Source organism: Pan paniscus, chromosome 10, assembly GCF_029289425.2.
Source record: "Pan paniscus chromosome 10, NHGRI_mPanPan1-v2.0_pri, whole genome shotgun sequence".
In the NCBI taxonomy this organism is placed as follows: Eukaryota; Metazoa; Chordata; class Mammalia; order Primates; family Hominidae; genus Pan; species Pan paniscus.
Window position 1 is genome coordinate 16,074,924 of NC_073259.2, and position 20,517 is coordinate 16,095,440.

Below are 20,517 nucleotides of genomic sequence, written 5' to 3' on the forward strand. Positions count from 1 at the left end.
TACCAGAACAATTTCTTATTATCTCTAAAGTGAATTAGAGACATAGCCTCCTGGAAAAAACAAAAAACTACTCTGCAATCAGGATTTGGTATGTTTTATTAGAGCAAATTTTTAACAAAAGGTGGCTTTTATTTACAGAATTTAATGTGTGTGGGGACTGTCCAACCCATGTGGACTCAAGTAAGGATAACCATTAAGCTTGCTAATGTATTTTCTTATTTTCAGTTTACATACAAATTTTTTTTGTTTGCTTCACATTCATAAAAACCCCAATACTGTAAATGACAAATAACCCCTCCCATCCCTTAATTAAATATACAAACAGCCTGAAAACATACAATTTAAATTGGTTTAATCTTGAAGTGTAATCCAATAAGACTGAAAACTAAACATTTCAAGTCTTGTACCAAATAGTAAAATACTCGAAGGCCTTCAGGATCCCTAAAATTTAAAAAGGTAAAAGTTACTTTTTCTTCCTAGGATAAAACAATTCTTTAAACTCCTAAAACAAAACAAATCAAAATCTCATAACAATTAAGTTAACAAAATTTAGGAGAAAGGAAGGATTTTGCTGACAACTAAAATGAACATACAATTAATATCTTTTCTATACGAAAAAATAGTTTCTTCATCAGTATTCATTTTAGTATTTAAAGAGTTCATATCCTTATGATTGTAATAACCACATCATAAAAATGTCTAATAAAGCAGAAAAAATAATACTGTAATGCTACCATTTCATAGAATAACCATAAACATTTTGATGTTTCTCTATTTTTTGATAACTAAAATTATTCCTTGTGCCCTTTTTTACATTACTTTCCCCACGGCATTAAAAAAAAAAATTCCCTAGTAATTTTTAATTAATTTAATAATTCTCTCCTTGTTAGACACTGGGGTTAATTTCCTATTATAAATAATACTTCAATGAGCATCTTCATGCATAATAAAGCTTTTCCAATATTTAGGAATAGTTCCATAGAAGAGATGCTCAGAAATGAAATTACTAGGCCAAAGGTGAATGAAAAATGTCAACAGTTTTTGATGCATATTACCAAACTGCTTTCCAAAAACCACTACCAATTTATAATCCCAGTAGGGTATCAATGCCACACCCTTACCAAATGTAGGAAAAGAAATTTGATAGTTTAAAAGCATTTGGATGGTCTTTGTGAACACAGATTTTGCGTCCAATAGTTATCATGCATTCATTCCTTTCTCCTTTCCGGTAACAAATATTTATTGAAAGCATCTATTATGTGCAGGGCACTATGCTAACTCTGTGGATACAGCAAGGTTCTCAAGGAGCTTACATTCAAACCAGTAAAGCAGACAAATAGGTTATTAGAATTCAGGGTGACAGAAAAAAGTAAGAGCACTATGGGGACACTTTGAGGGGAATGGGCACAAATAAAAATAAGTGGCTAGGATCAGACCAAGAAAATGGGATGTGCTACAAAACCCTGGGGCAGAGGAGAGACAGATCTTGGGAAGACATCGATAGCTAAAGGATACTTAGGCCATAATGGATTTTTTCCATCTTTTTCCCAAGTATTGAGCCCAAGAAGGAAAGTGAGATGATATAGGCCTAATGAGGCTGCTATAATCCAATAAGGATTTCTTTCCTTTGGATTTGCTGATACCGTATCCACATTTTTATACAAAGTAGCTAATACAACTTGGGCATTATTATATACAGCTGTTGGATTAAAAGTTTTTGGACAATCAATGAAATACCCTGCTAACTTCTACTGAGAGACAAGATAATGAGCCTTTAATGACATAAAAATCAGAATTACATCTGCATAATAAACTGATAGGATGCCACTGAAATTATCTTGGCTAACAAACTGACTATAGTTCTAAAATGAGCCTCTGTAATAATGAAAACTTCGCCAAAATGCTTTAACATACTTACTTTGACTGATTTACATCAATAAGAGAACCTATTTTTGATGTGGTAAAAGATATGTGCTCATCTCCAATTACAATTTCAAGCTCCTAAAAAATATAGCAGAAAAATGTAGTTAATATAAAAATCTATCCCAGAGGTATCTGTATTCTTGCTACAAGCAGATCCCAATTTTAGTTGCAAGTTTTCTAGCAGCCAACAGAGGGAGTGGGGGGCAAGGGGGAAAGAAACATGGTTTCTTAGATATAAACTATATCCTTAAAATAAAGACTGCTCACGAGCACTACCCCCAAGTTTAGGACCAACAAAGAATTGCTTTCCAGAGACATAAAGAAGACACTATGAAACAAAATGACAAAGAAATATTTCTTACAATGTCAGTAAAAACTAAAGACATCACTTTGAAGCACATGTTGTAAAATTGATAGGAGTATAAGACCATTTTTAATATGATAAATACACATTTTTTCTTTCTGGAAGATTCTACAAATAAAATGTGTAATATTAATAACCACCACCACTTTAGCACCTACTGTATGTCAGGCCCTAGTGGTAGGGACTTTGTACTCTCTGTAATCTTGAAAATAACCTTATTAACCTATTTTACAAATGTGTAATCCAAAACTCATAAAGCAGAAGAAAACACTTGTTGATATTTATAACCACTAATAATGATGGTACTTATATTTGATCCCAAGATGGTAAGACTTCAAAACTAATACTCCACAAAATAACTAAAATTAAGAACCAGTAAAAACAAAACAAAACAAAACAAAACAACCTAATGTAGATGTTCCTAGTGTGCTGTAATTACTGTATAGATTTTCCCTATATTGTTCATCTGCAGGCCTAAAACCAATAATTAAAAAGCTATATCTGTAACGAATCTTCAAGTTAACAGACACTATTGAAGACAATCCTAGCTATTTATTTAATCAGAGGCCTAATTATGCAGTTTATAACACACACAGAATGGAGAATTAGCTAAGATGCTCTAACAGCCATAAAACCTTTGACTTGATACAAAAGGCAATTTCTGAAGCATGCCTACTCCTCCCCACTAACCAAAACCCATGAACACATCCTTAAGTGAACAGATAAAATACTAGGCTCTCCCTGAGTCTAAATGATATAAAAGGTTAGCTGCTGTGGTTTGCTTTTTAGTACATATGTGTATCTGCATAAAACAAACTGAGGCCTAAATTTACTTTTTAAAAGTGATACGATGCTTAAAATAAATACTGTTAACTATTACCTTTGCTTTTCTAAATAATGCTTCTTTAAGCAGAAGACTTAAGTTACTCCTACAGTGTCAGCATGTGTTAGATTTCTCCACATTTTCTTCTATTCAAAGAAGGTGATATAAAGTACAATCCTCAGGGATATACAAAAGTGAAATTAAATGTTTCTTCCTTCCAGGGGTTGTTGAAGGAATTTCTCCAGGAGTTGAAAAGACCCAATTCAGAAACCAAACTTTCTTTTTACAGAGTGAAATTAGGCCTTCAGAGTTCTTCAGAAGCCTGAGAAACATCATTTATTCTGAAGGAATATGAGAGGGAAATGCAATCATCAGTTTTAACAAAGAAACCACCAATCAAGTTTCTCTCTGGGGTATAGGGATGCACATAAGAATTTTAGAAGTTATGATTTGGCGAAAATAAATTTTACATAGTCATATTCTTAATAAAAGTGATTAACACACAACAGAAATTATTCATAACACTGCATTGTGAAAACATCCTAACGTTGGCTGGGGTGACTACAGAGAAAGATGTCTAAATTTAGAGCTATGCACTGACTCCTTCACTACTAGGAGGTAGCACAGAAAAACGGAACTAAGAGATAAAATTAAAGAGAATTTACCAGATGCCTATTAAATAGCCAGAGAATCAACTTAGACTCATTCCAAATAAATAACTGGAAACAAAATAGTATTATCAATTTTTAATATTTATACACTTAAAGAATCACTAAATACAAACCTGTCGGCCAACCCTATCAGGGGGAGGCCACAAAGCATCATCTTCTTTTGTAATTTCACTGTCATCAATAATTCTCTTCAGTTCTTCCATTACACTCTTGTGCACATAAGCCTAAAAATTAATCATAATAAAATGTGATAATGCCCACCTATGTCACCCCTCAACTCAGAAAGAAATGAGTTACAAACCCTGAATATCCAAATAGAGGAATATAGAAAAATTTAATTGATTCCAAAAGTAGAGGAGACAGAATCACTTATCCTTGATACATTGCTTTTCTTCATCTCTTGCCCTTTCCTTTCACATACATTTTTCCCCTCTTCTCATCATTACCTGTCTTTCAAACACTGTATTCTGCCTTTGCAACACTGAGATCCAAATACCCACAAGTGGTTAACTTGTGTCATCACAAGATCTATAAGGTGAACTGTAATAAATGCAAGTATACTGAGGCAGGAGAATCGCTTGAGCCTGGGAGGCAGAGGTTGCAGTGAGCTGAGATCAAGCCACTGCACTCCAGCTTGGGTAACACAGTGAGACTCTGTCCCTAAATCAATAAATCAACAAATGCAAGTGTAGTTCATGTCAAGGTTAGTTCTCTGAACTTTCTCATTCCTATGGATGCAAACATTGTATCTAATTTAAATGGAAACTTTCAATCTATAAATTGCCTTCTTCTTTACAATATAGCCTTAGATGTACTTTTTAAAATTCAACACAGACTTGAAGAAAATGGGCTAAATGCAAAAAAAAAAAAAAAAAAAAAAAAAAGACATTCACATAGAACTTACCTCTTTTCTGATCATGACATCATTTTTGTAATTGCTGTTGTTGGCATATCTAAGCTTTCCTGTGGGAAGTGGAAAAAAATCAATTTATAATAGCAAAAACTGCTAAAAAAATTAACATCATATACAATTTTGAAGGTAAAGACCATTTTATACTACTATTTTTATTAATATTTCTTCCCTCCTTGTGTAAGATCATTGCTAGACATGTAGACAATAAATGTTTGCTGGTTAAGTTTGCTGAAGTTGAAGCTAGCCAAATATTTAAACAGCCCATGCCTACAATATATATTGGGTCATTTTTAAGGCCTATTTTCTTAAGCTACATCATGAACTAGAAAGAGAATCTGCAAAAGGCACTAAGATTCCTTTAAAGTTTGTTATATGTCTGTATCGGTGCTAAGTGCCTCACCCAGAGCATTTAATCTCATCTGTAAAACAATCCCAAAAATCGGGTTTTATTCTCTCACCTATTCATAGGAGAGAAAACAAAGTTAAGTAACTTAACTAGGGTCACACAAGATTCAGATCTAGATCTACTTTCTTTCAATACTCAGGCTTTCCCCACTACACCAAAATGTTCTCTTTTAAAAATTTTTTTCCTTCAAATGTATGCATGCAATTATAATGCAGACATTTTAGAATTATGACTAGGAAGCATACAAACGATGCTTCTGGATCAAAGTTGATGAGTTTGTTAGCTAGTTTATATCTAATTTTAATCCATCATGATTGTTGTATTATCTGATGTATGCTTCCCCTTATGGCTAGTCAGTTGCCCAGACACAGCTATAATGTGCAACAGGTACTCTAAAATGATAGAAATGCCAGTCTTTGATGGCTTGGCGCCAGGCACAGTGGCTCATGCCTGTAATCCCAGCAATTTGGGAGGCTGAGATGGGTGGATCACCTGAGGTCAGCAGTTAGAGACCAGCCTGGCCAACATGGAGAAACCCCGTCTCTACTAAAAATACGAAAAAATAGCCAGGCATGGTGGCCCATGCCTGCAATCCCAGCTACTCGGGAGGATGAGGCAGGAGAATCGCTTCAATCCACGAGGCGGAGGTTGCAGTGAGCCGAGATCGCACCACTGCACTGCAGCCTGGACGACAGAGCAAGACTCTGTCTCAAAAAAAAAAAAAAAAAAAAAAAGAAAAGAAAAGAAACGCGTCTTCGGGAGGCTCAATATTACCAATGGAAGTATGTGTTAACAGTGTAGTGGCAGATACATTGATTAGAACCACTGTTCTAGCATAAAACTTCCCTGATAATATTCAGGTACTTAATTCACGTGACCTGCTAAAAGTGATAGGGACAAGCTTGATGGTGTTCGCAGGCAGAGGAACTGAAAATAATACTACATAAAGAATAGATGAATTCAGGTAAATTTAGCTGAATTTATGGGGAGGGTAAGGTTAAATACAGTGATTAAGGTTTCTAAATAATTGCAGGGCTGGCCCGGTGGCTCATGCTTGTAATCCCAGGACTGTGGGTGGCTGACGCTGGTGGATCCCTTGACCTCAGGGGTTTGAAGCCAGCCTGGGCAACATGGGGAAACCCATCTCTACAAAAAAATAACATAACATAACATAACATAACATAACATAACATAACATAACATAACATAATTAGCTGGGTGAGGTGGCGCGGGCCTGTATTCCCAGCACCTCGGCAGGCTGAGGTGAGGGATCACTTGCACTAGGGAGGCGGAGGTTGCAGTGAGCTGAGATCGTGCCACTGCACTCAGATCTGGGTGACAGAGTGAGACCTTGTTTCAAAATAATAATAATAATAATAATTGCAGGACTGTAGTTAACGTGAGTTCTGCCTGAAATGCTTGATACTCTTCTCCTTTCCTAATATACGTTCCTTCTCTAATTTTTTATTCTTGCTCTCACAGAACATTGTCCAAAGCCTGCTTATAGGACTTAATATGCATACTGCTTTATAGTTAAATGTCTGTGCCTCCCACCAAGACAAATCTGCTTTAGTTAAATTTGTCTTACTCATTACTGTACCTTAAAATTTTGTATTTGCTTGTTGTCCAGCACAAAACGCGCATTCAAAAAAACCCAAAAAATATATATCCAAATGAACTTTCTTGTTGCAGGTAGGCAAGATCAATGTAACATTCTCTAAGGATAGCGCTGTCAGAAAACACACTGTTGCACACTACTTGGGTAGCAGTTTCACCTCATCCTCTGCTCATACTGCTCTGGAAGTCTGTTTTTTTTCTCTCAAAGGACAAGTCTCTCATTTCGAGACTCATCTCAAGAGTGCCGTCCTCTAAGAAGATCTTCCTGACTCCCTCCTGTGGAACTTTACCTCTCCCCTCTTGCTTGGTACTCTTCATGCGTCCTATGGTGAACAATTACACGTAAACACCTAAAACATATTATTATTCTCATTTGTTAACACGTTGGGCTCCTCCCCTTCAAAGAAAACACACAGCCTAAATGAAGAAAAGGTACTGGTCACCACGAGATTTTATTCATCCACTGGACCACCCGCTGGTGGGGGTGTTTTCAAAAAAGTGCTAGCATTTTCAACCAGGGCGACAATCTAGAGTCCCTTCTGGTGCACTGTTACAGAATTCTGATTACTGTAGGTTCAGCTTTTCAGTTTGTGACAGGATTAGCTTTAATTTATTGCAATTAATTCTCTTTCATTTATAAAACCAACTTACGCCTCCTCTATTCTTAAACTCCTATTTCCTTCGAGGGAAGCAGTGGCCTCCGCCGCCTGTACCCTCCACACCACCCGGCCTCGCTCCCCTTTCCCAGCACCGCGTGCCGTGGGCCTCTTCTCACCGTCCGGCCGAAATTCGAACTCCAGAAACTCGTGCCCAAACTTGCCCTTGTGCCCTACGTAGTAGCGCAGGTAGAAATCGCTAGCCATAGCCATTTTTGTACCCGGGAAGCCCGCCGAAAACGCAGCCAACGTGTCCCCCGGCGCCTTGCAGTGACGTCATCGCGCGGAATAAGTGCGTCACCACAGGCGCTTCTCTTCCGCCTGCCGTGCAGCCCTAGACTAAATCGTGAAAGCCGAGTATCGCGTGAGAGTCCGGAGGCGCTGAAGGGAGGATCGCAGCGCCGTGACTTTCGCTTTCCTAGGAATGGAGGCACATTGTTTTCAAAATAAAGATTACATTATACTAGCAAAGATTAGAAATGTGAGCATATGATAGTCTTTTTTATGGACTTAGAGCTAAAGGTTTGCAAGTCACTTTTACTTTTCTGGTCTCCCAATCCTTGCGGCGTTTGTGAGGTGGATGTGGCTCTATGCCCCCTTTAACTGTGAGCTAAATAAAGATAAAGCTTAGAATCGAAATGGCAGACCGGGAATATAAACCATTTTTCTTACTTAATTTCTAACAGGGTGCTTTCCCTTTGGATAGCGATTGGTACTTACCCGGGACCTATAAGCCTATAATAATAGAGACAAAGTCAAAGGAATCCAAGTCTTAAAACACTCACACCCCCCACCCCAACACCTGAAAAACCCTGACAGTCACCGTGCTTTTTTTAACAGCAAAACTTCTAAGGCTCTTAATTCATTCAATAAGGGTTAACTTTTAGTAGCCTGTGAAGTTTTGGCAATTTGACTTAAGATACAATAATGGTTTAGCCCATTATTGTTTCTCGCCAGATAGAATTAAATTGGGGGAATGAAAGAATGCTCCAGTGTGGCGTAGTTTTTAAGGTAAGGGAAAGACTTTTACACAAAGTTTCCTTTTCAAATATTATTGATCACCCTTTTGTTATCAACACACAGAGTAATCCTATCTGTCGGCTGACAACCTTCAGTGATTTTTAGTAGAAAGTGGTGGTGAGAAGACCTGGGATTCAATCCCAACACTTAACAGCTAACTAACCTCGGGCAAGTGACTATCTCTAAGCCTGTTTGTTCATCAGCCTAATGCACATACAGCAATCTACATTGCCAAGCTCACAGAATTCTTGAGAGATCCAATGAGATAATATGTAAAATAAGCTTTAAATTTTATAAAACATTAGTTTTAACAAACATTTCCTATGTGACAGTTTGAAACTAGAAATAAGCCATTTGATCTGGTAGTCTAGAAAAGAAAGCAAACATGTAAGGCAAATACCAGCACAAGGGAACAATTGCTATAATTAAGAATATATGTACCATCCTGGCCAACATGGTGAAACCCCGCCTCTATTAAAAATACAAAAAAATTAGCTGGGCGTGGTGGCGCGTGCCTGTAGTACCAGATACGCGGGAGGCTGAGGCAGGAGAATTGCTTGAACCCGGGAGGCAGAGGTTTCAGTGAGCTGAGATCGTGCCACTGCATTCCAGCCTGGGCAACAAGAGCGAAACTCTGTCTCAAAAAAAAGAAAAGAAAAGAAAAGAAAGCATATATGTGGCCCGGCGCAGTGGCTCATGCCTGTAATCCCAGCACTTTGGGAGGCCAAAGGGGGCAAATCACCCGAGGTCAGGAGTTCAAGACCAGCCTGGCCAACATGGCAAAACCTTGTCTTTACTAAAAATACAAAAATTAGCCAGGTTTGGTGGCACGCGCCTGTAATCCTAGCTACTCAGGAGGCTGAGGCAGGAGAATCGCTTGAACCCGGGAGGCGGAGATCGCGCAGTTGCACTCCAGCCTGGGTGACAAGAGCGAAACTTCGTCTAAAAAAAAAAAAGTGTGTAAAACATGCCGGTAGTACAGCAGAGGAAGCGACAGCATTCTATTGCAGAGTAGGGAAATTTGAAAAAAGAGTATTGGAAAAGGCTTGTCAACGGAAGTGTTTGAATTGGACCTTGAGAAGTAAGTTCTGTGTATGTTCAGTGGGATGAAAAAGCATTCCAGGCAGAAAATGACCCGAGCAAAGACAGTGGTGTGAAAATTCATGTTTGGGGAACACTAAGAAATTCGGTATAGCTAGAGCATAAGGTTCGAGTAGAATGACTAAAAAGGCAAATTGGGCCACGTTTCCTTGAGTCCATATTAGTAGTTATATAACTATTAATATAGAAAAATGAATCAGTCCCTACAATAGGCCACCATTTTGGAAAGTACGTAAGAAACAGGAAGCACCATGTTTTATCACTAGGGTGACTAGGCGTTCCAGTTTGACCAGGACTGTGGAGTTTCCTGGGAAATGGGACTTTCCATACCTGGAAACACCCAGGCAAACTGAGATGGGTTGGTCACCACACTTACCACAAGAATAATTCACAGAAATTTGAGCACTCTATTCCGTAGTATCTCTGGAAATATCAGCTGTAATCCATTTTGTTGAATTATATGGAAAGCCTCATTCAATATCTTAGATTCCCTAATGTCTCTCCTTCAGGTTTTTGGCACATGTGCCAATGTTCATCTTCATGTTTACCTAAATAGAACTATGGATACCAGAATGTGTAACTATATAAACAGAGGTTACAGAATGCACAAAGTATTAACATCTTTGTTAAGTGGGCCAGTTACTGTCTTGATCTCCAAAAATGACATAGGGGTTCAAGACTATAATCCTACCTGTTTGTAAGATAAAATATGAAACTATATTTACTTAACTCTTTGTATTTTAAGCCAAAATTTGAACCTTTTGTATTGAAGCAAGAATTACAAAGTGATAAAGCATCTGCGTTGTGTTGTATTCTTGGATGGTACACAACAGTGATGTGGAAATGTTCTTCTGTATGGCTGCTGAGCACTTGAAATGTGACTACTGTGACTTCGAACTGAATTCTTAATTGTGATTAATTTAGATTAACATTTAAATAAACATGTGGCTAGAAGCTACTGTGTTGGTCAGCACAGTTAGAATCTTTTCATACACTTTTAGTTGGGCTAGAAATAGCAAAAAAAAAATTGTGAACATTTTCAAATTGCTTGTTGTAGGCTCCAAATTAGGACGTACTTACTGATATCAACACAGTTTACTTATGAAAATAAATGTTTGAGCTGCTTAAGTGAAGCCAAAATACTGTTTCCACCTTTGCTAACACAGAGGTAAATTTCAAAGCACAAAGTGAAGTAGGTAAGAAATAAACGTTTTATTTCCATCTGAAATTAGGGCTTAATGATCAAATCATTCTGACTTCCAATTTTCAGAAACATGTTCCATGTTTATTGTGATAAGCACTAGATATTATAGTCTCATGTTTTTAATTTATGAATAACGTCTGATTCATTTGATTTTGTATTTACAGAACAAAAGATGTCAGGGCTATCTCATTCAGTTATTAATAAATGGATCAGAGTAGTAAGTCAAGAATAAGTGCATAATGTGGCTTAAATTTTAAAAAATACTCAGAATGAGGTAATATTTTAATTTTTAATTCATCCACCCACCTTGCTCTTCTCTTTTCCATAATAGACTTCCCTGTGGACGTTAGCCTTATCTGTCTTTTTACCACTTAGTGGTATTAACTTTTTAAGTAAGAGAATCACGATCATGCAGAAACACCAAACTTTCCACACCATTCGTTATCACATATGTTCATATATGGCGAGAACTTGGAGCTACTTCTAGATTACCATGGCATGACATATTTAATTCAATTGTTCAATCTAAATTTTTTTTCCAGCAAATGACAATATTATATGCTTCAAACACATAGCATAATCTCTAACTCTTTTCCCCAAAACGGGTAAACACAGTATGCTAAATTGAGGGTAATACGATATCTTCCAGTCTTCCACTGTATTTGCTACTTATTTATTTCAATAAGAGTGTTAAAGCAAAATTTAAAAAAATTATTGCAACAAAGTTAAGATTAAGAAATCTTAATTAACTGACTTTTTTGTTTTAAAATGCTAAAAAAAAAAAACCCCACTACTATTATTTGATTTTAATAACAGAATACCTAAGTCTGGCATAAAAAAACATAGTGTGCTCCATAAGCATAATTTAAGAACTACTGGTTCAGACTATTCTATTTTAAATGACGTTGCCAAGTTTCCCTTAGACACTGTATCTAGGTGGGTGTTTGCGTTGTTCCTAAGTGTTGGAGTTTTTTTTTTTTTTAACAATAAAGCATAGATTGGAAAAACAAGACTGGAAGAGAAGGCAATCAAAACAATACAACAAAATCTATCTAGAGTCAACCCGATTAAATGATAAATATTTTGATTCTTTTTTTCATTCATTAGCTTGGAAACACCTAGTTTGGCTGAAAGGTCAATGATGCCAGAAATATCATCCTCCTCCTGGAAGAAGCCTGGCCAAGTGAGAGAAAGACCCAGTTTTCTTAGAGTAAAAATTACTGTATCCAGTTTTCCAGGCCAGAAAAACAAATAAAATTGGGGGTAAAAAACTTAAATATCAATTGTCTGCTTCTTTCCCTCCTACTAAAAGAAATAAGACAGTACAACAAAGCAACCTTCCATTTCACTGTGTTCCACTTTCCCTTAGCTCACCGTGCTGCAACCCATATGCTTTCTTGCAGTTCCTTGCCTCAGAATTTTCACACACACATGTCCTCCTCCTGGGAGACTCTTCTTACTCGGCCTGGGTTACTTACCCATCCCTAAGGTCTCAGTTTATAGCCCATTTCTGTTCAGGGAAGTGTTCCTTTTAAACTCCCTTCTACTACCCTATGCTTTTTCTTCATAGCACTTAACACTTTGCACTTAACAGATACCCACACAAATAAATGTATAATGTGTCTCACCTTCTAGACTGTAATCAAAAGCTCCCTATTTCTTTTATCCTACACCTAGCCAAGTGTCTGGCACAGCAAGCCTTAACACTCAATATTTTTAAGTGATCAGATAAATAAGTAAATATTTGTAATTTTGACTTAAATGAACAGCTGAGAGGCAACAATGGGATTCCATAGGACTTTGTAATTTTGTGTGAAGCCACTCTTCTGCCCTTCTCCCTACTGCAACTTGCTACCCATTTAAATCCTGACTAGTCATTGTGGTATTCTTACAGCGGCAAGAATCATTATTCCCTTAGCTGACTCATTATGATTCCATCAGGATTCCAACTTCTACAACATTTTTAGCTGCCAGTCATTTTTCTTATGGCAGCCTTAGATGTCCCTTCCAGGGTACCCAAAGTGTTTTTTAAAATTGCAGACCACCATGTTCAACAGAATTGCCCTCATGATGATGTTTTCAATATTTTGTAATAGTAGGAGTCCACTATCATCATCCAAAAGCGTACGAAAATGATGACTTCATCATTGCACATGTATAATATCACTACTTGTGCCATATCATCATCTTTAGGCACGTCCTGCCTTGCAGTGTTACCGACTGAGTTTCTCTTCTTGGTCACAGTAGATTTTAAATGAAAAATATATGAAAGGTCCTGGGTTAGGAAGGGCAAAAGAAAAGGAGAAACACGTTTATTGAGCACATATGTGCCAGATAGTGTACAAATACATACTCAAAACGTATCAATCCTCAGAACAACCTTGTGAAATAGGTATTATCCCCATTTACACATAAAGAATCCCTTTTCTGACATTGTACATTATCTCTTGAATTTTTCTATTGACATTAACTTTCACTTATTTACTTTTATCCTCCCTATGATATTTTTAGTAGTTATAAACCAGAAAAGTATATTTCCATTTAATAAATATTAATTTAATAAAATAAGTTTCACAGTATATCAACAGATGATTGAAAATTAGAAGCTGCTATCCTTCCATATCAGATTACATTCTTTTCTAGCCCTTGTTAAAGACTGAGCTACTAAGGCTTCTTGCTTGGTTTCTACATTTCCTATTTATTGTGCACACACACACACACACACACAGAATTTTCACTGTTCTAACATTGACTCTCTAGGCTTAGTCTCCTTAGTCTAATTGGAATCAGGAAGCTAGCTTAATGAACAATACATGTTGAATGTTCTTAATCATGAAATGACTCCTCCACCTTCTAATTAAACGTAGTAACAAACAGAATTTACCTGTCTCAGAATCAGATAAAAGCGGACCATCTTTCTTTTATCTATACCTAAGGTGAAACTCAGAGGTTTTTCCGTTATAGTTCTCCTCCAACCCCACATGTAGGGCTCAGGACTGAAGAACTTTGTGTCCTACCACCTTTTCTTGAAGGAGGTGTTGGTCCATATCTGTAATCCTGAGCAAGAAGAACCTTAAATTTTCTTTCCCTTCAACTCTTTTATTGGATTTCTATTCCTTCATTTCATTCCAAATTTTCATCTAGATAAAAATGTGGTTCCAGAGGAAACTAGCCTAGGATGGGAGGGATGAGCTTATTTGTGCCATGCCCCAACAAATACTGCAGAGTTCTAAAACCTCCTTGGCACAGGTCCACCACTTCTACCCAGGATTTCTAGGACTGGGACAGCAGAAGTGAGACTGACAGTATGTCTTAGCTCAGGATGTGTAGAGTCTCATCCAGCATCATTTCAGATTTCCCGAGAAATGTGTAAAGGAAGATCAAGAATCCATGTCCCATTTCTTCCGTTGTGTCCCTTGGAAAGACCATTCTCTGTTCTTAGAGGAATTGATTCCAAGAACATATACTCATGCATGAATGTTTCTTGCCCGAGACTCTTCAAAGCATGCTATAGTTGTAGAAGAGGCTCTCCACTCTGATGCCGGCCACAGCTGCATACAGTTCAGGTACCACCAACTCTGGTACTTGTAACACAGCCTCGTCATCTGCAGCTTTAATGGCAGCTTCTAGGCGCAAGCGCAGCTCTCTAGGTGAGGGGCGGTCAGCCTCACGCCAGCGCCAGCAGGACTTCATAATACTGTACCTGAGAGGGAAACAAGAGAAACTGACTTCCTTGACAAGGCAAATGTATGGGGAGCATGTCTCCTCTCCTCACAAACTTTAACAAACCACTCTGCAATTCTTTAATTGTCTTCTGTTTGCCCTGTTACTCATATTCTTCCCAGAGAGTGATATTCCTTCTCAATCTTTTTATATCAAGTCTCTTAATAGCACTTTCTCAACAAGTGCTCTTGTATAATAGGAATGACTTAACATTTTCCAAACTAGGGTATGACAGGACAGTTTTATCACTACATATTGTTTGCTGTAACATTGTAAGCATTGTGCGGTAAAGTAACAGGGCTGGGTAGAAATGAACACATGTCATTTTTACTCTGATATGAGACGGAGCTTTTAATCATGTATACTGCTGCATACTTTAGGTTGATTTTCATGTTTCAGATATCTCCTCATCAAAATGTTATGTTCTTTAATACTTGTGCCTAGAAGCTGCTGCTAGAATTGCAGATGACAAGGCTGTGTTACAAGTACCAGAGGTTGTGGTACCAGGTCAGGTATTTTGTCAGTTAGGTGTCTTTCCCAGTATTAACACCAGCCTTTAACACATAGAAATGTTTGTCATCAATTTTTTTCTATTGTACCTAGCTCCATCACTATATTCTGTGCGTGTGTGTGTATGTGTATACTCATATATAATTAAGATACTTAAATTTAATCTGCTTGATGCAGTAATTATTTATCATAAGGAAAACCAAGTGCTGTAAATTTACCCATTCAATGATAAAAAACTTACAAAATAGCAACAATTCTAATAAAAACATTAATATATTCTCTGCTGCCTTCTTATACACAATTTAACCTTTTCTTACATTCTACAGCAGTTCCTTTTTGAACTTCATTGGTAATAACAGTCTATGTAATTTTTTATTTTTCCATTTCCTGCCTCTAGGTTGGTTCACTAACTGTCCCAATCTGCTGACAACATTGGATCCTCCTTCTGCCTTTCTAATTTCTTCTTATCTCCCCTTCCTCTGGTTGGCTTCTATCACACTGAGAGTTGGAAAAACAGGGAGACAGTCATTTAAAAGTTAAATACTAAATAAGAACTGGTATACTCTGAATGAGTAACTCTAGTGCAATGGCTTTTATGACAGATGTCTGAACTGTGGCTGGCAGAAGACTGACATTTAGACTAAACACAACTATACTTGCACTGGGTTTAGTTTACTTGTTACCTATTTTAGAAGCTTCCCATGGAACTAAACTATAATAAAATTAGATTCCTAATATAGTTCTCAGTGTGTGGTGGGGGTATGTGTGTGTATGTGTGTGAGTATGTGTGAGTGTGTGTATGTATATGTATATATAATGTATATGCATATATAATATATGAGATAGGTATATTTTACTGCATGGGTTTGGTTAAAGGCTGTACATGGGTACATATACACAGGTGAGGATCATCTGAGCACTTTGAAAAGGGCACGATTGATAGAGGGCTAAACAACATTTGGAATGAAAGAAGAGCAGGCCTTTAAAAACCACTTACATGGTATGTGTGCAGCTACTGGGTCTCTTCATGATTTTCCTTCTTTGGAGATGCTCTAGGATGCTGGTAGGAGGGACTTCAGGATACGGTGGTGCTCCTGTCATTATGAAAATAATGAGAACTTTAGGGTCCTCTAAAATATGAACTGTAACTAACACTATGCTTCATCCACTTGGGTTGGTTGCTTGCAAAAGATATAGCCATAGGAAAAATACTACATACAATTCAGTTGCTCCCTGGTGATCAAATATGGATATAATTTAGTGAATTGGGGGGAAAGGTGTTTTGGAGAAAAAAACCTGATAAGTTAGGAGAATCTTGAATCTCTAAGAAAGTGATCAAATAAGACAAGGTAAGACATAAGACCTGTCCTCCACTCTCCATACATGGGAAAGTGTGCAGTTTCTCAGTCAAATGAATTAATAAGTCTGGAGTAAACATTTTTATGTTTATGCAAGACCACTCTGGGAATTATCCTTGGGATTTGAAAACATCCCTTGGATTTGGTAATATTTTGGGGAAAATAAAGAGGAAGAGAGCAAAAGAAAGGTAAAAAAAGGACAAGGAAGAAGGGACTGGGGCAAGGAGAAAATAATCACTTTATATGACTATCACGGGAATCAGGCTTAGATAACATGTCAGTCCATTTCTAGCTTCAGCACTGTACTGAAACCCTTTCAGAAAGCATACATCATCCACCCCTTAAATAAACACGCTTGCATATTTGCATACAGGTACACACTATTTGGGGGCTCATCCTTACCTAGAGTCACCATCTCATAGAGCAGGATCCCAAAAGACCAGCTGTAAAAGAAACAAAGCCATCTATTTAATTTCTATTTCTGTTTTTCTAAAGAGAGCTCATTTAAGTGTCAGAAGCCTTTAATAAGAGCCCCATGAAAAAGGCAATGAAGGAGAATCAAGGATGAGTGTCTGAAAAACAAAATAACAGCCATTAGAAAGCATTTCTGCTCAATTTCCATAGGTTCGAATCTCTTTTAAGATTGAAATTATATCTCTATTTACTCTCCTGTGTTTTAAATTAATAGATGTTTGTTATTATTTGCAAATGTGTGTGCATGTAACCACACAAACACATTTACCTCAATCACAAAAGCACATTTACCTAAAAATATTCCCTCTGTGTCTCTTTCTTCCTTTCCATCCCTCTCTGCTGAAATTCTTGCCTTTATTCTTAGCACAAATTCAACCAAGTTTTATCATTTAGTCACTATTTTCTCAGTAGATTTAATTGCCCAAACCTAGGAAAAATATTAACAGGGCAAGCTTTATATATAGTTGAAATAGGTATTTGCCTAAGCAATATGACTTGAGAGGTGTATAGTTCACTATTCTGTAATATCATTATTGAATGATTAATATTTTACAGTTAAGTTTATTACCCCCAGATGTCTATTGAAAAGCAGATGTCAGTGAAGCAACAATGGTAATCTCATAACTGACTCATCATATTAACTGATATTCTAAATTTCCTCTGCTGCTCATGGCATTCATGGCTAGCAGGATATTCTACATTACATCAATGCACTTCTCCAAGCAATTGAGTTATACGGCTACCAAAAGTCAATTGTGATTCTTTATGATCCTGTTAATGCCAATTTTACATGTAATTGCAATTATATGTAGTTATATAATCAATTAGGTATTTTATATATGGATTAAATGCAAAAAAGTGTTATCTTCCTTCAAACAAAGTTTGAAGGAAGTTGAATGTTTTGAAAACTAAGTTGAATGTTTTGAAAATTATTTATAAAAATAAACTGCTGAAAAAGAAAGTCTTGTCAAATTGTGTGAGGGAGACAACTTAGAAAATTGGGAAAAGTAACATCAAAAGTCTGCAGTCAAACAATTTCACAATTATTGTCAGGTTTCTCATGCTACCTAAAATCATTCTGAACTGGAACTCAAAAATAAATCATTTTTATTTACACTAAAAGATACTATTTACACTAAAAGAACAACGTGTAACTTCATTTGGGAAACTCATCCTTATAAAAAGAAGCCTTGCCCCTCCTTGAAAAAAACAGATAATGTACATTTATAAGTTTTATGTTAAAATAAGTTATTGAAGGTATGTATATTTCTTTTTATTTTAACAATGTATGGGTTAACTGGCCTTTTGGTTATTCCTTCAGATAAAACAGACTTTACTAGATTAAGTCCTCAGATATTGATGTGAATAATCTTTTCACTTTTTTTTTTTCTAATTAAGGCTGCTAATCTAATACAGAAGAAATACTTGAGGCTGGGCATGGTTGCTCATGCCTGTAATCCCAGCACTTTGGGAGGCGAAGGTGAGAGGGTCACTTGAGCCCAGAACTTCTAGACCAGCCTAGGCAACATGGTGAACCTTGTCTCTAAAAAAAAAAGAAAAAAAAATTAGCCAAGCAGGGTGGTGCATGCCTGTAGTGCTAGCTTCTAGGGAGGCTGAGGTGGGAGGATCGCTTGAGCCTGGGTGGTGGAGGCTGCAGTGAGCTGTGATCATGCCACTTCACTTCAGCCTGGGCAACACAGTGAGATCCTGTCTTAGAAAAGAAAAGAAGAAAAGAAAAGAAAAAGTTGAAAAAGTACCAAAAAGGATTGCAGACAGATGACAAACATGAACTCTGTCACATAACATTTCTGCTTGAGAGTATGTCTGATTTCTAAGTAGAGATTATATTCATATACAGAATTGGCAACAGATCAAATCATATTCAGGGACAACACCCAAGTCATGAAGAAAGTAAACTCAGAGTCCAGGAATAAACCGTACACATCTGCTCTGATGCTAGCAGGTCTCAGGAGAAGCCGTTCTGGGGCAAGCCACTTGAGAGGTATGGTTTGAGTAGAGGAGATGGCCCCTCGGGTGTAAACTTCATAAGCCAGGCCTAATCCACAGAGCTTAGCAGTGAGATCACTTTGCATCAGGATATTCCTGGCTGCCACATCCCCATGGAACAAATGCTTATCCTGCAGGAATTCCTGTCAAGATAAAATCAAATATGATCAGCTGTCTGAGATCACAGCTTGGGTCACAGACAAGGAGAGACAGTCCTAGGAATCTTCAAAAACACAAGGACATTTTCTACTCTGAACAAGTCTCACTAATAATGATATGTCACTTCCAAAGCATGCTAATGAACTGCACATTTCTGCATTGTGTTTAGGATTACCAAATTGAGCAAATAATTCAAATGACATTAATACTGGATTTTGAAAATATAATCACCTCTGTGTCAAACACTGACCCCTGCCTGATTTTCGTTTCCCATGAGAAAGGACCCAGCTAGACACTGGAAAAGGGAGTAGAATCCAAGTTTCTTTCTTTTTTTTTTTTTTTGTTTGTTTGTTTGTTTGAGACAGAGCCTCGCTCTGTCACCCAGGCTGGAGTGCAGTGGCAGGATCTCGGCTCACTGCAAGCTCCGCCTCCTGGGTTCATGCCATTCTTCTGCCTCAGCCTCCCAAGTAGCTGGGACTACAGGCACCCGCCACCACGCCTGGCTAATTTTTTGTATTTTTAGTAGAGACGGGGTTTCACCGTGTTAGCCAGGATGGTCTCGATTTCCTGACCTCGTGATCTGCCCTCCTCGGCCTCCCAAAGTGCTGGGATTACAGGCATGAGCCACCGCACCCGGCCTGATTCCAAGTTTCTAGCAGTAGTCCTCAAAACAATGTAATACGTACCAAAATTGAGTATCATAATGAAAAATTTATATACATATCTCACTTTTTCCCCTAAAATAACTGCATGGGTTGAATTCAGAAATTTTCTTTTAGATAAATCTAAATGATTACAAAAGGCCACAGAGTTATTAAGCAGTAGTGACCAGAACCAGGTATTATAATTCATAGGATGTACTATATAAACTCTACTAAAAATTTTCAAGTCAGTCTGCATATTGGAATTGCCTGAGAGCTTTTTAAACATAAGATTTTCACCCCAGATTTACTAAACCAAAATGTAGGAAGAAAGACCTGGTAACCTACATTTTTAAGAAGTATCAAATTCTAGTACAGCCAACAGAGCATCGGAGAGCCATGGCACCCTATGATAATTGATTTTTGGAGTAATTTCCAATGGCATCAAACTATTCAAGGCATAAGAAGAAAGTTGCAAAACTATACATGACTGAAGACCTAGATATTGAGGGCTGTGATTACTAAAAAAGGATGGTATAGAAAATTAAAAGGTAAAGGTGATAATTTCCAATCACTGATGACAAAGAAAACTAGCAGTTTTCTGTGCCTGGTGAAGCTTTAAAATAAGAAATTATACGGCCATGATAAGAATTAAAGAATGTAACTGACTTTGAGCTTGTTAAAAGTAAGAAAAAAATAGCATGATATTGCCTTGTAACAGGTAGCATAGGGTCCTGATGAATGCACCAATTTGACCAATTCATCCCTGTACGGCGCCTCTGCAATTGTGGTTCTGAATACAGGGTAGGCTGTATCCTGACACTCTTTATCAAGGGAACATATCAACGAGGCCATCCAAACACCATAGACAATATTCATGTATATGATGTGTACTCTCCCTTGTCCCATGGGAGCTTCAACCATAACTATTACTCTTTACCCACCTT

At 37.3% G+C, this 20,517-nt stretch overlaps 2 protein-coding genes across 9 annotated transcripts in view; both read right to left on the reverse strand.

The window, feature by feature from the left end:
* Positions 1 to 78: 78 nt before the first annotated feature.
* On the reverse strand, positions 79 to 7,667 carry MAGOHB (mago homolog B, exon junction complex subunit). Of its 4 annotated transcripts, none has more exons than XM_034935356.2 (5): positions 7,493 to 7,667; positions 4,686 to 4,744; positions 3,895 to 4,005; positions 1,919 to 2,001; positions 79 to 441 (listed from the first exon to the last, which is right to left on the reverse strand). In XM_034935356.2, exons 1-5 carry the CDS (start codon positions 7,584 to 7,586, stop codon positions 342 to 344), a joined length of 447 nt encoding a protein of 148 aa, XP_034791247.1. In that variant the 5' UTR covers positions 7,587 to 7,667; the 3' UTR covers positions 79 to 341. The 4 variants fall into 4 exon arrangements, with proteins under 4 accessions (XP_034791247.1, XP_034791248.1, XP_034791250.1 ...); XM_034935357.3 differs by having other exon boundaries at positions 7,595 to 7,647; XM_034935359.3 differs by lacking the exon at positions 7,493 to 7,667 and adding an exon at positions 7,369 to 7,478.
* A 5,311-nt stretch (positions 7,668 to 12,978) lies between these two features.
* The window catches only part of STYK1 (serine/threonine/tyrosine kinase 1), a 56,074-nt gene continuing 48,535 nt past the window's right edge, over positions 12,979 to 20,517 (reverse strand). For all 5 annotated transcript variants that reach the window (XM_008954973.4, XM_003829613.4, XM_034935361.3 and 2 more), the window contains 4 exons: positions 18,705 to 18,913; positions 16,692 to 16,732; positions 15,929 to 16,025; positions 12,979 to 14,401 (listed from right to left, as the gene is read on the reverse strand). In XM_008954973.4, coding sequence (XP_008953221.1) covers positions 14,197 to 14,401; positions 15,929 to 16,025; positions 16,692 to 16,732; positions 18,705 to 18,913 — 552 coding nt within the window. In that variant the 3' untranslated portion in view covers positions 12,979 to 14,196. The remainder of the gene's footprint in view (positions 14,402 to 15,928; positions 16,026 to 16,691; positions 16,733 to 18,704; positions 18,914 to 20,517) is intronic.

Bases quoted from the DNA above. Each gene is read 5' to 3' on its own strand.
- MAGOHB (XM_034935356.2), bottom strand. From the start codon at position 7,586: ATGGCTATGGCTAGCGATTTCTACCTGCGCTACTACGTAGGGCACAAG. The intron at 2,002-3,894 runs GTTTGTATTTAG...TATATTTTTTAG, and splicing joins CTGATAGGGTTGGCCGACAG to GAGCTTGAAATTGTAATTGG. The intron at 442-1,918 runs GTAAGTATGTTA...TTTAAATTTTAG, and splicing joins ATTGATGTAAATCAGTCAAA to GGATCCTGAAGGCCTTCGAG.